Source organism: Misgurnus anguillicaudatus, chromosome 6 (genome assembly GCF_027580225.2).
Source record: "Misgurnus anguillicaudatus chromosome 6, ASM2758022v2, whole genome shotgun sequence".
Classification (NCBI taxonomy): Eukaryota; Metazoa; Chordata; class Actinopteri; order Cypriniformes; family Cobitidae; genus Misgurnus; species Misgurnus anguillicaudatus.
In genome coordinates this window covers 2746851-2766305 of record NC_073342.2, presented here as the reverse complement: position 1 = coordinate 2766305, position 19455 = coordinate 2746851, and the positions used below count along the sequence as shown (strand labels likewise).

The 19455-nt window shown below is 39.3% G+C and overlaps 1 protein-coding gene across 1 annotated transcript; it reads right to left on the bottom strand.

Moving 5' to 3' along the window:
- Positions 1-1015: 1015 nt before the first annotated feature.
- Positions 1016-19126, bottom strand: LOC141364124 (SE-cephalotoxin-like). Its single transcript, XM_073868219.1, has 4 exons — positions 16513-19126; positions 4057-4193; positions 2892-3007; positions 1016-1360 (listed from the first exon to the last, which is right to left on the bottom strand). The coding sequence occupies exons 1-4, from the start codon at positions 19124-19126 to the stop codon at positions 1234-1236; spliced, it is 2994 nt and encodes a 997-aa protein (XP_073724320.1). The 3' UTR covers positions 1016-1233.
- Between the last annotated feature and the right edge of the window lie 329 nt (positions 19127-19455).

The following is a 19455-nucleotide window of genomic DNA, read 5'->3' as shown; positions in this document are numbered from 1 at the left end:
ACGCTAATTATAGGGGTAGGGCCGCCTTCCTAATCCTGGAGGACTCCAACGATCACACAATGTAAGTTTCTGCTAGTTATGCTACACCAACGGACATACTCACAGCGGATAGCCTTTGTTTACGTTGTGCAACGAGGTCAAACCCCTTCTCGCTTTACTCCTTCCAAAATACCAGTTGGACCAGAGTTCCTTCTTGTACCCGTAGGGTTATTCGTTAAATCCAGCCGGTCCACCGTAACTGCAACAAGAGAGGGGGGGAGAGAGAGAAATACAGACAGCCACCACGTCTAACAATGAGCACAGCTCCGTTCCTCAGCACACACTAAGCACCCAAAAGCGTTCTCGTGGTGCAGTGCTCCTTTAACTCACAGCCCCGTCCTTTTCGCCTTTCCTGGCTGCCGCACTCTTTCCTCTCGCTATAAGCGCTCTTGTGGATCAACGGCGCCCTCCGGCTCTTCCAAGGACGGGGCGTGTGGTTCAGTCTGCCCTAGGCAATACAAAGGGGCTCATGCCCGAAACAACTCTCTCGTTGTTTGTGCTTTCCTTGGGGCTTTTATCTGTCTCATCAACCCCCAGCCTCCAATCACAGTTTGCTTTCTCGATGATTCACACCTGTGGCTCGTAAAGCCCTGATAACGACGCCCTGGAAACCAGGAAGTAAACTGGTGCATAAAAAAAATGTCCGGGCGGAACCTCTCCTCTCCATTTTTGGTTCCGCCCGAAGTCACCCTGTGACATAATAATCTGTCAACTTGATGTTTTCCATTTCATGAGTTTAAGAGAACACAACAATTGTTGCTTCTAGGAAAGCTGACATCAATTGAAATGAAAGTTGTAGCTCCTGGGGACACAACTGTGGCTCCTTTATTTAGTTTATTATATTACTTGTGGTTTATAGCACAAACACGGGAATGTTTTCATTATCTCTGTGTTTTCTTGATTGACAGAAGATGTTGATCTGGGTTACTGTATGCGTCAATGAAGGCTAGTTATTGAAATCATATTAATGCATCTTTAATTTTTGAATGAACAGAGTTACATTTAAAAACATTTCAGATGTGTACATAGTTTTTTTTTGCATTTTTATCATTTGCAATATCACAAATAACAACTAATGACTGATGGATTTTAATACAGCGACACATACAACATCACCAATTCAAAGCTTAAGCATTTAAATGGATTTCTTGATTTGGATCAGATTTTACATGCTGGGTACATTGCAAGGTATCTTCAGACACATGGTTGTGGAACCAAGGAGTAAAAATGTTTATCTCTGGAAGATCCGCTTCTGGGAACGTGGCAGAGAAAGCCTTCTCGTGTGTTGAAAAGTTTCCCTACAAGGCCACCGCTCTTCGTACTAATGGATGAAAAAAAAATCACAACATTTACCATATCTTCAATCTCAATACCTTCATTTCTAAATTCATTTGTATGTTATTTGAGATCAAATCATATTTTCTGTTCCATATTAAAGCATTGCTGTCCGATGAAACTCACGTATGTTCATTTTGCCGATTTTGAGATTTTTCGACAGATTGAATGTCCAGGTTCATTTCCATATACAGTATGCGTCACATACCTAAATAGCCAATGAAAACTTGTGAAATCATGTCATCTGATTTTCACGTACCCGTTTGGTGTCAAAGCTGTCAATCACGCCGCGTATCTTCCGCCTGTGAAGCATCTCGCCGGTCTCGTAAAGTTTCATCGAACCTCAGCACTGGATATAGCCGAATAAACATGACAATGACTTTCCTTCATCGAGGTAAACGTTTCCCCCGGACGCCAGACTAACATCTAGGAGTTACTTAATTACGGTAGGACTGTGCAAACAAAGTATCTGTCTAGCATTGGTGATATTTACGCTGGGGATTTCCCCACCACTTTTTGAAAGCATTTGGTTAAAATGTTCTGAAAAATCAAGCGATGCTTAAGACTGGTTTTGTGGTCCAGGGTCACATATGTTGCGTTGTATGCTTATGGTGTGTTTTCTTGTACATATGTAATGAAATTCATTGTAATCATTTATTAAACGCGCTGCTGTTTTCTACGGTATGGTGCTTTGGCATTGTTCGGTTGAGCTGGTGTTGCAGGGACTGTTACATGTGTGATGTGTGCATTCGACATTGTTGAGGGTTTATAAATTTATGCTGAGTATTTTCTTGTTGTTGACTGGCCTACGCTATGCCCATTTTTGATGCGCGTTATTCAATATTTTTCCCGTCCTGCAGTAATGTTTTTATAAGATCTTTTGTCCCCACCACTTTTCAACACAAACTGACGACCCTGTTGTGTAGCATTACCATGTCAGTGTATTGATTCATTGTCCCTTAATGGTTTGCAAGAGACATTTAATACACTTATACTTAATATTAAATAAAGTAAGCGTATTTAACTAAGACGTAGGCTATTTAATGAACTGAGCGTGTTCATCTGTCAATACGAAACGCGACTTTGGCCATTCTAATTAATGATCGGAAGAACGCATAAAAAAGTTACTGTAAAATATGCACGCATGTCCATTTAAACTCAATTTTGGTCAAATGTGGATTATATCATGACACTGGCAAGAATATGGTTACATGTAAATATGCCGTACCAAGTATGACAACGCTACATTCAACTGCTTTTGATATACGGTGTTTTTTTCACTTTCTGAAAAGTTACCGTTTTGGACATACGTGAGTTTCATCAGGCAGCGACGAAAGGCTAATTTTAATATGAAACAATGTTAATATCCTTGGATTCCCTTTTTTCACGTTTTGCATAACCCATACCAAAGAGCACCTAACAAATTTTTTCTAAATTAATTTCTTCAGCTATTTCTGAGCACTTTGGATTTTTTTCTGATTTCTGTTTTTTAATTTAATTAAAGTTTTAGCCCTTACCTGCATACATAGTAATAGACTCCCCGAAACCTCTTCGACTGATCATACGAAACCATGTTTGATTGAGCCCCGTCTACCCATTTCCAACCACGTCCTTGACAGGGATCAATCAGAACCTGCATTAACAAAATACATTGTTTATTATCTTTATTTTTCACACATTAGCCTTTAAGTAAACTCATCAAAACTATTAAATAACTAATAAATGTCAGAGATGGCAGTTCACATCTATTCTGGACTCTTATTGGCTGATTTTTTTCTCATAAATTATTCCATGTTATTCAAAACATTTTGGTAACAATTTACAAAGAGACTGTTTTTGTTAACAGAAAGTTAATGCATTAACTAACATGAACGAACAATGTGTTTTTCAGAATGTATTAATTCTTGTTAATTAGTTCATTAGTTAGTTGATTACAGTTATTCTTGTTAGTTCATGATGGATTAACTAATGTTAAAGCAACACCAAAGAGGTTTTTTTTTTACCTTAAAATAACGTTTCCAAAAAAGTTTCAGTCGTTCATCCACTCGAAACAGGGTGAACGACACTTTTTCGCACATTCGCTTTGCAGCCCTCTATCGGCCAACACCGCACTAAAGAAGTTTCCAACCGTCGGGTAGTGGTCCTGTAGTTCGAGTGAAAACTACAAAAACTTGCTTTATGGCAGACCTACAATCCAATCAGAGCCAACTATGCTGCAGTATTTACGACAGTGGTAATGAACAATTACGCTTCTAACCTGTAGGGGGAGCAAAGAGCAAAAACTCTTTAGTGTTGCTTTAAGCATTATTAAGTAAATGCTAAAACTAACTTGAATTAAGGTTAATAAATGCTGTTCATTAGTAGTTCATGTTAGTTAATGCATTAACTTTCTGTTAACAAAAACAATCTTATTGTGAAGTGTCAACTTTTTTTGACAAATGCATAAAAAAGTTTTTGTTTTTTAGCACATGTTGTTTATAAAACTGACTTGTGCCTTCAGATGGAGAGGTTTTTGATATTATGGACAGCATTCCTGTCAAGTGACCCTAAACCTTTGACAAATACTATGTGTAAGGGTTAATATGTGTAAGGGTAGCCTACTATATGTTTTTCTTTTTTTATTATGTATTGTTTATTATTTACACGTTATATGCATTGGTTTAATGTATTGTAATGAGTTACCTGATAGCTTTTGGCCCAATTAACTCTCCAGTCATACTCATACATGCAGTTTTGATCCCTTACATATCCACTGTGCCATCCTCCATCAGGTCCAATGGCTTTGCACACAGCTAACTGGGTTGCAGAACGAACAGCATCTGTAAACCACAAGCATTAATGGAATAAACAAACGTATTGGTTTGACAGAATTCTCATCGGAGCATCTAATGATGTGTAATGAAAAAAATACAGTGAAGAAAATAAGTATTTGAACACCCTGCTATTTTGCAAGTTCTCCCACTTAGAAATCATGGCGGGGTCTGAAATTGTCATTGTGGGTGCATGTCCACTGTAAGAAACATAATCTAAATAAAAAAAATCCAGAAATCACAATGTCTGATTTTTTAACTATTTATTTGTATGACACAGCTGCAAATAAGTATTTGAACACCTGAAAAATCTATGTTAATAGTTGGTACAGTAGCCTTTGTTTGCAATTACAGAGGTTGAACATTTCCTGTAGTTTTTCACCAGGTTTGCACACACTGCAGGAGGGATTTTGGCCCACCCCTCCACACAGATCTTCTCTAGATCAGTCAGGTTTCTGGCCTGTTGCTGAGAAACACAGAGTTTGAGCTCCCTCCAAAGTTTCTCTATTGGGTTTAGGTCTGGAGACTGGCTAGGCCACGACAGAACCTTGATTTGCTTCTTACAGAGCCACTCCTTGGTTATCCTGGCTGTGTGCTTCAGGTCATTGTCATGTTGGAAGACCCAGCCTCAACCCATCTTCAATGCTCTAACTGAGGGAAGGCGGTTGTTCCCCAAAATCTCACAATACATGGCCCCGATCATCCTCTCCTTAGTACAGTGCAGTCGCCCTGTCCCATGTTCAGATGCTACCACCCCCATAGTTCACAGTAGCGATGGTATTCTTGGGATGGTCCTCCTCATTCTTCTTCCTCCAAACACGTTTAGTGGAATTATGACCAAAAAGTTCTATTTTGGTCTCATCTGACCACACGACTTTCTCCCATGACTCTTCTGAATCATCCAAATGGTCATTGGCAAACTTAAGACGGGCCTGGACATGTGCTGGTTGAAGCAGGGGAACCTTCCGTGCCATGCATGATTTCAAACCATGACGTCTTAGTGTATTACCAACAGTAACCTTGGAAACGGTGGTCCCAGCTCTTTTCAGGTCATTGACCAGCGCCTACTGTGTTGTTCTGGGCTGATTTCTCATCACTAAAAAAAGTGTACACACTTTTCATAGTGATGCATGACAAATGTGGAGGACGGAGGCACAGAGCAGCAGCTAAGAACCCTCCGCAAACTGCAAACACTCTCATCTGAATATAGCATCTTCTAAAACACAAATGTGATTGTCTGAAAAATTATGGACAGACGCATCCAACGTAAATCTCTTTTCTTAGACTTCAACAAACACACAGATTGTAGGCAACAGTTTACTTCCTGGGATTGGTGATGTAGAGAAGACCGACATTATCATAATTCCTCCCGCTTCGGACTCAGCCTGTAAATTAACTCCTGTTAGCATTGCATTGTGAATCTTTCAAACATGGTAAGGAGCGTCACATTTCCGGCTGACGTCAGAGGTATTCAGGCCAATCACGATGATTTAATAGGATAAAATATAAATTAAACATATGTGCTTACACATGACTTTATTAGAATGTGTTTGTGTGTATTTCAATCTGCCCAGATGATAGAATTGAGTATGAATAATGCCATTACGTAAAAACATAAAATAACCGGTGAACCTGTTTTTTTGAATCAGTTCTTTGAAACAAACTGTCCAAAGAACCAGTTCATGGAAATAAATCGGACTTCCTAACTAAGCTAACTGTAAATAATACTTAATAGAAAAAAAGCTGATTATGGCTGAGCATAATTAAAGTTAGGAAAAATGTTATGTAAATGCTTTAGAATCATGGCATTTACACTCACCTAAAGGATTATTTGGAACACCTGTTCAATTTCTCATTAATGCAATTATCTAATCAACCAATCACATGGCAGTTTCTTCAGTACATTTAGGGGTGTGGTCCTGGTCAAGACAATCTCCTGAACTCCAAACTGAATGTCAAAATGGGAAAGAAATGTGATTTAAGCAATTTTGAGCGTGGCATGGTTGTTGGTGGCAGACACAATCTGCTCAGTTACTGGGATTTTCACGCACAATCATTTTTAGGGTTTACAAAGAATGGTGTGAAAAGGGAAAAACATCCAGTATGTGTCAGTCCTGTGGGTGAAAATGCCTTGTTGATGCTAGAGGTCAGAGGAGAATGAGCCGACTGATTCAAACTGATAGAAGAGCAACTTTGACTGAAATACCCACTCATTACAACCGAGGTATGCAGCAAAGCATTTGTGAAGCCACAACACGCACAACCTTGAGGCGGATGGGCTACAATAGCAGAAGACCCCACTGAGTACCACTCATCTCCACTACAAATAGGAAAAAGAGGCTACAATTTGCAGAAGCGCACCGAAATTGGACAGTTGAAGACTGGAAAAATGTTGCCTGGTGTGATGAGTCTCAATTTCTGTTGAGACATTCAGATAGGAGAGTCAGAATTTGGCGTAAACAGAATGAGAACATGGATCCATCATGCCTTGTTACCACTGTGCAGGCTGGTGGTGGTGGTTTAATGGTGTGGAGGATGTTTTCTTGGCACTCTTTAGGCCCCTTAGGGCCAATTGGGTATCGTTTAAATGCCACAGCCTACCTGAGCATTGTTTCTGACCATGTCCATCCCTTTATGACCACCATGTTCCCATCCTCTGATGGCTACTTCCAGCAGGATAATGCACCATGTCACAAAACTCAAATCATTTCAAATTGGTTTCTTACACATGACAATGAGTTCACTGTACTAAAATGGCCCCCACAGTCACCAGATCTCAACCCAATAGAGCATCATTGGGATGTGGTGGAACGGGAGCTTCGTGCCCTGGATGTGCATCCCACAAATCTCAATCAACTGCAAGATGCTATCCTATCAATATGGGCCAACATTTTTAAGAAATGTTTTCAGCACCTTGTTGAATCAATGCCATGTAGAATTAAGGCAGTTCTAAAGGCAAAAGGGGGTCAAACACAGTATTAGTATGGTGTTCCTAATAATCCTTTAGGGGAGTGTATATTTACAGTGTAAATCATACACGTCCGTGAGTCGGTTCTCATCCTAAGCAAATGCTCTACTCTTCAGCACAAGGTGACTTTTACAAACAACTACAAAACAGAAACTTTTTCAAATACGAACACAGCAAAAAAATACTAAACATAAGTAAGTCTCCCTCTTTTCTCATCTTCATTAAAAGTGCATAAAATAACACTTTACTTCAACATTTACTGTCATTATTTAGTATCATCTAAAAGCACGCTGGGAACCATGCCTGTCAACATTTGGATTTGAAAATAAGGGAAATTTCCCAAACCTGAACAATCCCCCTATTTTCATTACTACGCAAGGGAATGGATGGGTATGATTTTCTTACTTAGTATTTTTGTCTTGTTTTAAGTACAAATATCTAACAATTCTTAAATCAAGATTTTTTTATGATGAGCAAAATGATCTAATAAAATAAGTCTAGATTTTTTAGACAAAAATATCAAATTTAAGTAAATTGGTGCTTAAAGCAAGAAAAAAAGCCAACGGGGTATGAATAAATTCCCCACTTCCCCAGTCTTCATACCCCATTGGCAGAATATTTGCTTATTTATACCCCATTGGCAGAATATTTGCTTGTTTTAAACTTAAAATCATGCCAATTAAACCTTTTTCTAACTGATTTTAATTCATTCACACAAATTTGTTTTTTAACACATGTGATATGGTAGATACCACTTACCATATTTTCCGGACTATAAGTTGCTCCGAAGTATAAGTCACATCAATCAAAAATGCGTTATGAAGACGAAAAAAACATATATAAGTCACAATGGACTACACATTGCATTTATTTAGAAAATTATTTCACAAAATCCAAACCGAAGAACAGACATTTAATCTGGAAAGGCAAGTTATTCAACTAAACAATAGCACACAGAACAGCAGGCTGAATAGATGTCTGTATGTTAACGTAACATTATCAGTTATTTACACAATACACAATAACATACTGAACATACCTGGAAGCAGTGTTGTGCCTGAACTCGTTAATTCTGGTGTTTGGGAAAAGCACGCTCTCTCAGTTTAAACTCGTTCAATAGAGTCTTCCAGGCAAAAACCCGGCTAAAACACACTGTAAACAGACCTTAATGTGTAACGGAAAAAAGCACCCAATCTGGCAACACCAGCGTTTCACAGCTGCATGCGTCATCAAAACAAAAAGCAGCATGGAGGCAGAGGTGTATAGTACTTAAGTATTTTTAATTTCTACATAAAAGTACATTTTCAAGTATTCGTATATGTTTTTCTGTGGAAAACATACATTCCAAAGCATATTATCATAATTTTTACTCCACTACATTTCATATTTTCAGGTTTTTGGTTTATATTTAATATTGAGAAAAGAGGGAGACTTACTTATGTTTAGTTTTTTTTTTGCTCGTATTTGAAAAAGTTTCTGTATGGTCGGGTTGCGATTTTGGCGCTATCTTGTGGTCTTGTGAATAGTATGCCTTACAGACCCGTTTGCCACTGAACCTGCATTAACGACGACAGTAGGGCTTCTGGCCTTAGTCAAACGGGTTGGCATGTTTCATTTTCTTTTAAAGATCGGATGGGGACCCATAGTTACCATAGATACCTTCGCATTGGGCCCCCAATTTGCTAAATCCTCAACCGTGGGTAACATACTTATACTGCAATAGTTAGCCTGTCTGGAACCGAGCTAATTTAAACCACATCACTGTGTGACACTTGCATTACATGTGAACAGCCCCCACGCTAATAGGATTTTGTTTCTCTCTCCCTGTCTCGTCCTCGACCCCGAGGACAATGAGACAAACAGACCCAGTTCCGGTGAATGTGAAAGTCGGCACACCTCTGATCTACTGGTCGTCCTTCAACATGATGCCCAGCTGATGCCTGACCAATGACCACCGGCAGAACCCGCTTAATCTCTTTATCCGTTTACATGTGTATATATATGAATTGAATTCAAGTACATTAAACATCTAGTAATTTTTTTTACTTTTACTTAAGTAAAAAGTACTTTCGTACTTTTACTTAAGGAAGTAAAAGTACACACCATTTATGTAATTAGGTATTAAATTAATTTTAATATGCAATATTAAAGGAATACACAGTATGATTCTATGCTTTAAAATGTAGTGAACATTTTTTAGTAAAGTAAATTTTTCCCAAGACAAACACTCTGATAAAGCACAGATGCTTAGAAAAAGTAACAAAAATTCTTAAGTAGTATACACCTCTGCTTGGAGGTGACTGACTCTAGATGCTGCTAAAATCCCTGCCGTGCCACAGCGCCCCACTCACATAGTTTAGGCAAGGCAAGGCAAGGCAAGTTTATTTGTATAGCACATTTCATACACAGAGGTCATTCAAAGTGCTTTACATAGAAATGAGAAAACAATATATAAAAGAGAAAAAAGAAAATGTAAAAATAATAGATACACAATAAAATCACAATAAAAACAAAGATACATGAGAATTTAGAAAGAAAATAAATGTGATTTTAATAAAAACACTTTAAAATGTTAAAAAGAATAAAACAGAAGTAAAAGTGACTTGAGTTAAAGGTGCAGTCAGTGTGAAGCAGCACAGTGCTCATTCAGTAAATGCAGAATTAAACAGATGTGTTTTTAATCTAGATTTAAAAGTGTTTACTGTTGAAGCACATCTGATCTCTTCTGGAAGCTGATTCCAGCTAGAGGTGGCATAATAACTAAATGCTGACGCACCTTGTTTTGAGTGAACCCTTGGTGTTTCTAACTGACCTGATCCTAATGATCTGAGTAATCTTTTAGGTTTATATACAGTTAGCATATCTGTCATGTATTTGGGTCCTAAGCCATGAAGTGATTTATAAACGAGTAACAATACTTTAAAATCTATTCTAAATGTAACAGGAAGCCAGTGTAAGGACCTGAGGACTGGAGTAATGTGCTCAGATTTTTTGGTTCTGGTCAGAATTCTGGCAGCAGCGTTCTGTATGAGCTGCAGCTGTCTAATGGTCTTTTTGGGGATCCCAGTAAGAAGTCCATTGCAGTAATCCACCCTGCTGGTGATGAAAGCATGAACAAGTTTCTCTAAGTCCTGTCTTGAGACAAAACAGCTAATTCTGGCAATATTTCTGAGATGGTAGTAAGCTGATTTGCTTATTGCTTTCACATGACTACTGAAATTAAGGTCAGACTCTAAAATTACACCAAGATTTCTGACTTTATTTTCTGTCTTTAGACCCCTAGAGTCAAGGTATGTGTTAACTTTGAGAGTTTCATCTTTATTTCCAAATACAATGACTTCAGTTTTGTCTTTGTTTAACTGGAGGAAGTTTTGACGCATCCAACAGTTAATTTCATAAATGCATTTACATAGAGAGTCAATGGGGCTGTAGTCATTAGGTGACAGGGCTAAGTATATCTGGGTGTCATCTGCATAGCTGTGGTAAGCAATTTGGTTCTTTTTCATTATTTGACCAAGTGGGAGCATATACAAATTAAACAGAAGCGGTGCAAGAATTGAACCCTGTGGGACTCCACATGTCATGGATGTCCACTCAGATTTATGGTTACCTATGTTCACATAGTAACCTCTTCCTTGTAGGTATGATTTAAACCATTTGAGGACCATCCCAGAGAGCCCTACCCAGTTTTCCAGTCTATGTAAGAGTATGGTGTGATCTACTGTGTCAAAGGCAGCACTAAGATCTAGTAGCACCAGCACTGATATTTTACCTGAATCAGAGATTAATCGAATATCATTTATTATCTTTATGAGCACTGTCTCTGTGCTGTGATGCTGACGGAAACCAGATTGAAAATTGTCCAGATAGCCATTTGAGTTTAAGAATTTGTTCAGCTGATTAAAAACCACCTTTTCAATGATCTTGCCTATAAACGGAAGATTTGAGATTGGTCTGTAGTTGCTAAGTATGGTTTTGTCTAGGTTACTCTTTTTTAGGAGAGGCTTAATAACTGCTGTTTTTAATGACTCTGGAAAGGTGCCTGTGATCAGAGAGGTATTTACTATTTTTAAGAGGTCAGTTTCTAAGCAGTTAAGTACCTTTTTGAGAAAAGATGTGGGGAGTGTGTCAAGGCTGCTAGTTGATGCTTTAAGATGTTGTACTGTTTCTTCCAAGGTTTTTATATCAATTATGTCAAATTCTGGGAGAATGGCTAATTTCTGAGGTTGTTGCAATGATATCTGACTGATCACAGTACAATATGAGGCCGTATTGATCGCCATTCTGATATTACTGATCTTCTCAGAGAAAAAGGTTGCAAACTCATTGCATTTGTTGTCAGAGAGCATTTCACTAGGAACTTGATTTGGGGGGTTTGTTAGTCTCTCTACAGTAGCAAAAAGAGTGCGAGTGTTGGTTATGTTTTTGTTTATAATGTTTGAAAAGAAGGTCTGTCTAGCTGTGCCTAGTTCTACATTGAAAGTACGAAGACTGTCTTTATAGATGCTATAATGTACTTCAAGTTTTGTTTTCCGCCACATACGTTCAGCTTTTCTGCATGTTCTTTTCATGTGCTGTACTGCTGTTGTGTTTCTCCAGGGTGCTTTACGTCTGCCAGTGATCACCTTGACCTTTACTGGAGCTATACCATCAATGGCATCTTTAACTTTTATGTTAAAGTTTTCAAGGAGAACATCAACAGAGTCTGCCGATATGTTTGGCAACATTGATATAGCATTCATAAATACCTCACTGGTGTTCTCATTTATGAACCTTTTTTTAACATAGACAGATCTAGCATCAGTGGCAGGACAGATCAATAAATCAAAGTAAACACAGAAATGGTCAGATAGCGCTTCATCCTTGATTACAGTGGATGAAATGTTTAGACCCTTGCTAATGAGCAGATCAAGAGTGTGTCCCCGATTGTGTGTAGGACCTTGCACGTGCTGGGTCAGATCAAAGGTGTTTAAAACATTTAACAGTTCAATTGCAGCATTGTTTTCTGCATTGTCTATATGAATATTAAAATCTCCAGCAATAACAAAATAATCAAATTCAGAGGAAATTGTTGATAAAAGTTCTGTGAATTCATCAACAAATGCTGAGGTGTATTTGGGAGGTCTATAAATAATTGTAAACAGAATGCGTGGTGTACCTTTTAAAGCAATACACAAATATTTGGCACTGTATCAATCTCAGAATGACGTATAATAGGCAGTAGATTAGATAGAATTGCTGTGCGGCTGGAGACGGCCTTCATCTTTCTATCACATGTCAGGACAGAGATAGGGAAAGCTAAAGGGACATCGGGCACCCGCTTGTTCTTAAAATATTTATGATTGTTACTGCTGACGTAGCGGGAACCCAACACACATCAGTTACCAGTGCTGTTTGCAGATGAGGGCTGGTGTGGTCCCTGACGTTGAGGCAGAGGTCGGAGTGCTCTCTCAGATGGAGGGGGAGGGCAGGCTGGGCCTGAAGGCTTTGGTGGTTGAGGAGCCCGCCGTTTCTTGGTTGATATTTGGGGACTCGCAGCAATAGAGTTGGAGAGCTTTGTTCCAGCAGATACCAGTTTCTCCATTTTCTCTGAAAAGCCCAGAAGTGGTGATGTTGGAGAGAGGGAGAGAGAGTGTGACGACATCAGCTGTGATTCTGGTGTTCCTGAAGGCTGGGAGGGAGTGTTATCATTCCTCGGGTCATTATCAACAGAAACGTCCTTGGGTGTTGATTCACAATCCAGCTGTAGCGAGGTCTGTGGGCAGGGCTCAGCCTGAGCTGTGTCTGTGAACAGTAGTTGTGACTGCAGAGTTTTATCCTTGTCTTCTGAATGTCCATCCAGGTGCTGGTGTAAAATCCTGTGGTCATTTCCGCTGTTCAGTAGTGGACTGGCACACTCAGCTGATGGATGATGCATGGAGAAAAAGATATTGTCTTTAAGCAACCTAGCACCCAGTTTGTTTGGGTGGATACCATCTGTGTTAAAAAGTTGCCTTTGGCTCCAGACGATATTGAAATTGTCAATGTAATTCAGTCCTCTCATGGTGCAGGTTTTTTGCAGCCATGAATTTAAACTTAGTAGCCGAGAAAACATATTTGTTCCCCGGGCTGGGAGAGGTCCACTGATGAAAGATTTAACTTTCAGTCTTGCAAGTGTTTCAAAAAGTTCATTGAAATCCACCTTAAGGAGCTCAGACTGCTCTTTCCGAATATCATTCTTTCCCACATGTATGACAATCCGACTGACAGACTTATGTTTCATCAGAATGTTGCCAAGTTCCTTGTTAACATCAGAAACCGTTGCATGAGGAAAACAGTATGTACGGGTAGCCTTGCTTTCAAAGTTTCTGATAATATTGTCACCCACTATCAGCGTGTTTGGCTCGGCTGCTGTCTGAGCGGAGCGCCGCTGCCTGTATGATATTGAGCGTCTGTTAGCTCTGTAAGCTACTGACTTATGTGATCTGTGTCCATTAACATTTGGGGATTCTTCCCCCAAACTCATTAGTGCTTCAAATCTATTTTCAAGCCGTACAGGGGGTGGTAGAATACCAATATTGGCTACTCGAGTTGTACCCATATCTGGGGTAGATGATGCTAATGCAGCAATTTGTGACACTCGTGACAGTCTAATGTCTTGAGCACTTTTGGGTCTCGCACCCTGTTTATGCCATCGGTTTGTGTCTTCAATTACTTTAGGTTTCTCTGAGCTCACTATGACCTGTTTATAAGCATTAGGTTCACAGGACTCACCAGCTTTATGTTGAGAAGGACCACGATGAAGCTCCGCTGTATGTTCTGGCAGGGTCGGCAGCGCCACAAGTAACTTTGTTTCGAGAACCGCAATCTTTTGTAAAAGTCTGTGGCAGTTTGAGCAGCAGGTGGATTTAGATCCAGAAGAAGGCATTTTTTCTTCTTTTCTTCTGAGTGTGGGCAGCTGTGTTGTCCTGTTTTAGGATTGTCAGCTGCCGGCAATAGCAGACTGGTAGACTGCTATGATAGAAACCCCAAGTTGTTGAATATTCCAAATATCAATATAGTTCCAGGAATTTGTAGTTTTAGTTTGAGAGCCCAATTGTTTAGTTTGAGCACTGTGCTGAACTGCTGGTAGTTGAATCAAAAGATAAAAGCGAAAAAGCAAAAGCGCAAAGCACAGAGCGCAAGTAAAAGCGTCCGAACAGTAGCAAAGCAGGAAGTACGACTTACTTATGTTTAGTTTTTTTTTTGCTCGTATTTGAAAAAGTTTCTGTATGGTCGGGTTGCGATTTTGGCGCTATCTTGTGGTCTTGTGAATAGTATGCCTTACAGACCCGTTTGCCACTGAACCTGCATTAACGACGACAGTAGGGCTTCTGGCCTTAGTCAAACGGGTTGGCATGTTTCATTTTCTTTTAAAGATCGGATGGGGACCCATAGTTACCATAGATACCTTCGCATTGGGCCCCCAATTTGCTAAATCCTCAACCGTGGGTAACATACTTATACTGCAATAGTTAGCCTGTCTGGAACCGAGCTAATTTAAACCACATCACTGTGTGACACTTGCATTACATGTGAACAGCCCCCACGCTAATAGGATTTTGTTTCTCTCTCCCTGTCTCGTCCTCGACCCCGAGGACAATGAGACAAACAGACCCAGTTCCGGTGAATGTGAAAGTCGGCACACCTCTGATCTACTGGCCGTCCTTCAACGTGATGCCCAGCTGATGCCTGACCAATGACCACCGGCAGAACCCGCTTAATCTCCTTATCTGTTTACATGTGTATATATATGAATTGAATTCAAGTACATTAAACATCTAGTAATTTTTTTTACTTTTACTACTTTCGGAAGTAAAAGTACACACCATTTATGTAATTAGGTATTAAATCAATTTTAATATGCAATATTAAAGGAATACACAGTATGATTCTATGCTTTAAAATGTAGTGAACATTTTTTAGTAAAGTAAATTTTTCCCAAGACAAACACTCTGATAAAGCACAGATGCTTAGAAAAAGTAACAAAAATTCTTAAGTAGTATACACCTCTGCTTGGAGGTGACTGACTCTAGATGCTGCTAAAATCCCTGCCGTGCCACAGCGCCCCACTCACATAGTTTAAAATTAAATAACATCATATTTGAAATAGACTCTGACTAAGCTCACGCTATTTAACGTGCACGTGCTGTGTTCGATACCTGCGAGTTTTCATACACGCGACCCCGCGCAGTGCTTCTCGCCCAGTGTGCGACCCCCTTGAAGCACCCGCCTAGCCTTTCAAGGTATGTGCAAACAAGTGCAAAAATTAAAAAACAGTCAATGCTAATGTAAACCCTGGTTGGATAAGGATTTAAAGTTAGACATGAAGACGAAATCTGACGCATTTTGCTTCAGTGTTAAAATGTATAAAATAATTGCTGTCTGTGGTTCTATATGGGCTTAATGGCAATCTTTTTTTTTAATTATATGGGAAAAAGAAATATAAATTAGTTCATTTTTGGAATTGTAAACAAGTTAGATCTGTACACACGTGGGGACGGGGGGCCGCACGTTGAAAAAGTTTGAGAACCACTGGGATAAATGAACAGAACAAGCCAGCGCACATCAAGTTCACAGGCTCGTCATTTCACATCACTGAATCCATTGAATTACATAAATACAGGAGCAGCATAAAGTGGCCTCTCACATCTGTAGATGGTAATGATGTCTCTTGGTTCATATATGTCAGAATTAATTCATGACTTACAAGTCACGCCTGAGTAAAAGTTGCAGGACCAGCCAAACAATGAAAAAAAGTGACTTATAGTCTGGAAAAGACGGTAATATTTTAATTCAAATAAAAACAATTTTTTTCATTAAATTTCATTCGGATTAGAATAATTATTCTCAGTGCAGAGTTGGCTAACACACAAAGTCACTAAATTAGCCACTGTCAAAAATGTTGTTAGATTTATTCAAATTGGACAGTGATGAGTTGCTGTCATTCACAATAGCAACCAGATGTGATGTTACATTGTTACTTGAACTTTAAGCAAAATTATTACTTTAATTGCTAAATTGTTTCTTTTTATTTTTCTTGAAAATGATTGTAACTTGCTTTTAGCTGAAAAAGACTATGGTTAAAATGGAGACAATGATTTTCAGTTAGACCACTGTAAAAATGCACTTTAAATAAATGACTTTTTATTTTATCAGTGTGGTCATAACAAAAAACATACAAAAAAACATGACCTGCACAAAACACCTTTCTAAATAATATATCTTTAAGGTGATCTGTGTGATTTTCAATCCATGGGGGATAGGGATTTTACCATAAAAATTACTGCTTAAAGATGTAATGATCAGCCTAATGTAAAAATAGTGAAAGCGTTTGCTTACTGTTGGGTACTCCTGTTGTCAGAGTCCACTGGAGATCCTGGTTCCTGCAGCCCTGGTATGGGTCTCCTTTCCATGGGCTCACACAGGTACAGCTCCTTGCATGATTGGCCGAGGAGCATTTGGCATTTACTCCGCAGGGTCTAACAAGGCATGCGTCCCGACACGTGCCTACGGTGCTAGTGCAGACCTCATTGTCCTTACAAACACTGTCTGCTGTGCAGCTGGTACACTGGGGTGGTGTGAAGGATGGACAGGGAAGGTTTGAGCATCTGTAGTCAGAGGACAGAGGAAGAGATTGGAAGCCCCATCCAGGAAAGCAGGAGACCTTGCAGACAGTGGCTCCATTTTCAGTTTTGCACTCGACTCGCCCGTTCGTCGGCTCAGTGTAGCACACAGGCAGGTCACTCCACCGCCCTCCAGAGCAAAGCACAGTCTGCGGGAAAGGCTTGTAGTTTGAATAACACTTAAGTTTCACCATCTGCTGGCGTGTGCTGTGATACGGCTTCTTGCAGTAGTTGTTCTGAAGTTCCACAGCCTGCAACTGGCCACATCCATTGTTGTTGTAGAGACTCCACTGGTCAAATACAAATTCCTGGAATGACGCCTCCACAAAATCAACGTTTTCTGACTTCTCAGTGATTAATAAATATCTTGACCAAGCCAAAACAGCTTCCTTTTCCATGGCAAACATAAAGCGCACAAAATAATCAATCCGGTCAATGTAGTCTTTTGAACATTGTACTGGATCACCAGACTGGGTTGTTGAATCCTGGTCGAGGGATTTACGAAAAACATCCAATATGTTGTAGTGATCTCCAAATCCTGTGCCCATCATCATGTTGTTAAACTCTGTGAGATAAAATATGAATGTGTTTCCTCCTGTGAAATGAGCTCCAACTTCAGATACGTAGTGGCTTTGAGAGATAGTGCTGTTCCGAAGTCCAGTATGAAGCCTGTTAATGTACTGAAACTTCTGAATTATATTGCTGTATTTCACAAATATGTTTGTCCACTGAATATCATTTCGGACAGACTCAACAATTTCTTTTGTGTACTCCTTCAATTCCTTAACACTAAAGTAAATTGCTGTCAGATCAGGGACTGGTTTAAAGATGATTCCATTCATTTGATTTTCGATTGCTGTGTAGTCAATAAAATTTTGGATGTTTTCCTCACAACTTAGACCGCTGAACATCTTATGGCACTTACAGAACCCCTGTGTGGTGTCCTTGATGAATTTACATTCTCCATGGATACATGTAACATTTGAGCATGTAGGTGTCCCGGCAATACTCTTGAGGAAGATATTAAAATTTCTTATCTGAAGTGTATATGAACAGCTCAACTCTATGTCTGGCACATATGTCTGTACATAATCTGATGTTTTTTTAACAGCATGAAGAAACTGTATGTTGTCCACTACTTTAGCACCAAACCTTTGGAGCATCTCTTCTTTCAAAATGGCACACCGAGAGGGAGATATTTTTTTTAATTCGGTCTCTATACTAGACTTAACCTGGTCTTTAATTCTTTGCCCAACAGAAGAGCCTTTTTCTTGGTAAATGACATGAACTACTGCCTTCTCTTGCACAGGGAGGTCAATGGACTTTCCAAAGGTAAACTCATTTTCAGCATCCTTTGAGTGGGCGATCACTATCCATCTGTACCAGTGGAACTTCTGCTCCAGATGATCTTTAATATCTGAGATTAGCGTTTTAGTATCAGAGAATCTTTCAGTCGTGAATTTTACAACATCATTTTGAGCCCATTTCTCAAAGTCATCAACACACTCGATCAGGGCGTCCTTTATGGCTGCTAAAACATCAGACAGCTGTTTGACTGCTTCTTTCGCCTTTGCTTCAGCATCATAGTCTTTTAATTTGTAGTAATATATATTTAACTGTAGTCCTGAAACCATCAGACTGGTGTAGTAGCTGGAGTATTGCACCAGAGTATTAAAATCACCATTTGATTTTTCGATGACTAGCTGCAACAGATTCTTATTCAGACTGACAGCACTGTTCTCAGTGATATATCTGTATAAGTTAGCAACACTGCTTTCAGTGCCTGTGTGTTCATAAAAACTAGTAAAGCGCTCAGCCAGCCTGGTCTTCTGCTCCTGTGTGGAAGCTGTGGGAACTTTCTCAATAAATTCTTTCAGCTTGGCCCAGGAGTTTCTGATTGCATTCTCATCCTTACTGTAGGTGCTTGCATAGTCTGTCCATTTCATTTCTGTTTGAAGGGTAGAAATTTGAAGGGAGACTGAATCAAGTTTGCGGTTGACTTCAGCAAATTGTTCTTTCATTAAATTAAGCATGGGATCTTCTTGTGGAATGAATGTGAATATGAAGCTAACTAATGCTCCAATAAAACCAAAACTTGCAGCAAATTTTCCAACAGCATCAAAGACTTTGAGAACTTTCTGGATGGTGTCTGTCACCTTCTTTGTTTCTGTGAGTGCTTTAGCTGCTTTATCAAGACCATCAAGAACTTCTTTAGACAATGTTATGCCACGCTCCACTCGATCAACATAATCTGGGTCAATGTCAGCTGTGCTGAAACATCCGTATAAAAGGAGGTAAAGAATAGTAATGAGAGTCTTTACAGTAGCCATGACAGCTTAACCTGGTCAAAGAGAAAACATAAAATGCATTAAAGGAAAACAGTGATGTTGATAAATGTATGTGTGTTTAATGTCATAAAACTTTTCACTGTATATTTTTGCCAGTTTTACAGTGCCCAGTGTTTCTTACTTAACCTGTTTAACCTTACTTAACCTTACTTAACTAAAGCAAAAACCTTACTTTAGCAAAAAACATGAAATTTGCATGCCCACACTAAAATGTTTGCAGCTCCTAAACTCTTTGACCTATAGACATAATTGTGATATCATCTGCAAGAAGAAATGTTGGGACCTGATTGCAATTTATGAAATAAGAGAAG

Bases quoted from the DNA above. Each gene is read 5' to 3' on its own strand.
- LOC141364124 (XM_073868219.1), bottom strand. From the start codon at position 19,126: ATGGCTACTGTAAAGACTCTCATTACTATTCTTTACCTCCTTTTATAC. The intron at 4,194-16,512 runs GTAAGCAAACGC...TGTGGTTTACAG, and splicing joins GACAACAGGAGTACCCAACA to ATGCTGTTCGTTCTGCAACC. The intron at 1,361-2,891 runs GTAAGGGCTAAA...TTCATCCATTAG, and splicing joins GTCTATTACTATGTATGCAG to TACGAAGAGCGGTGGCCTTG.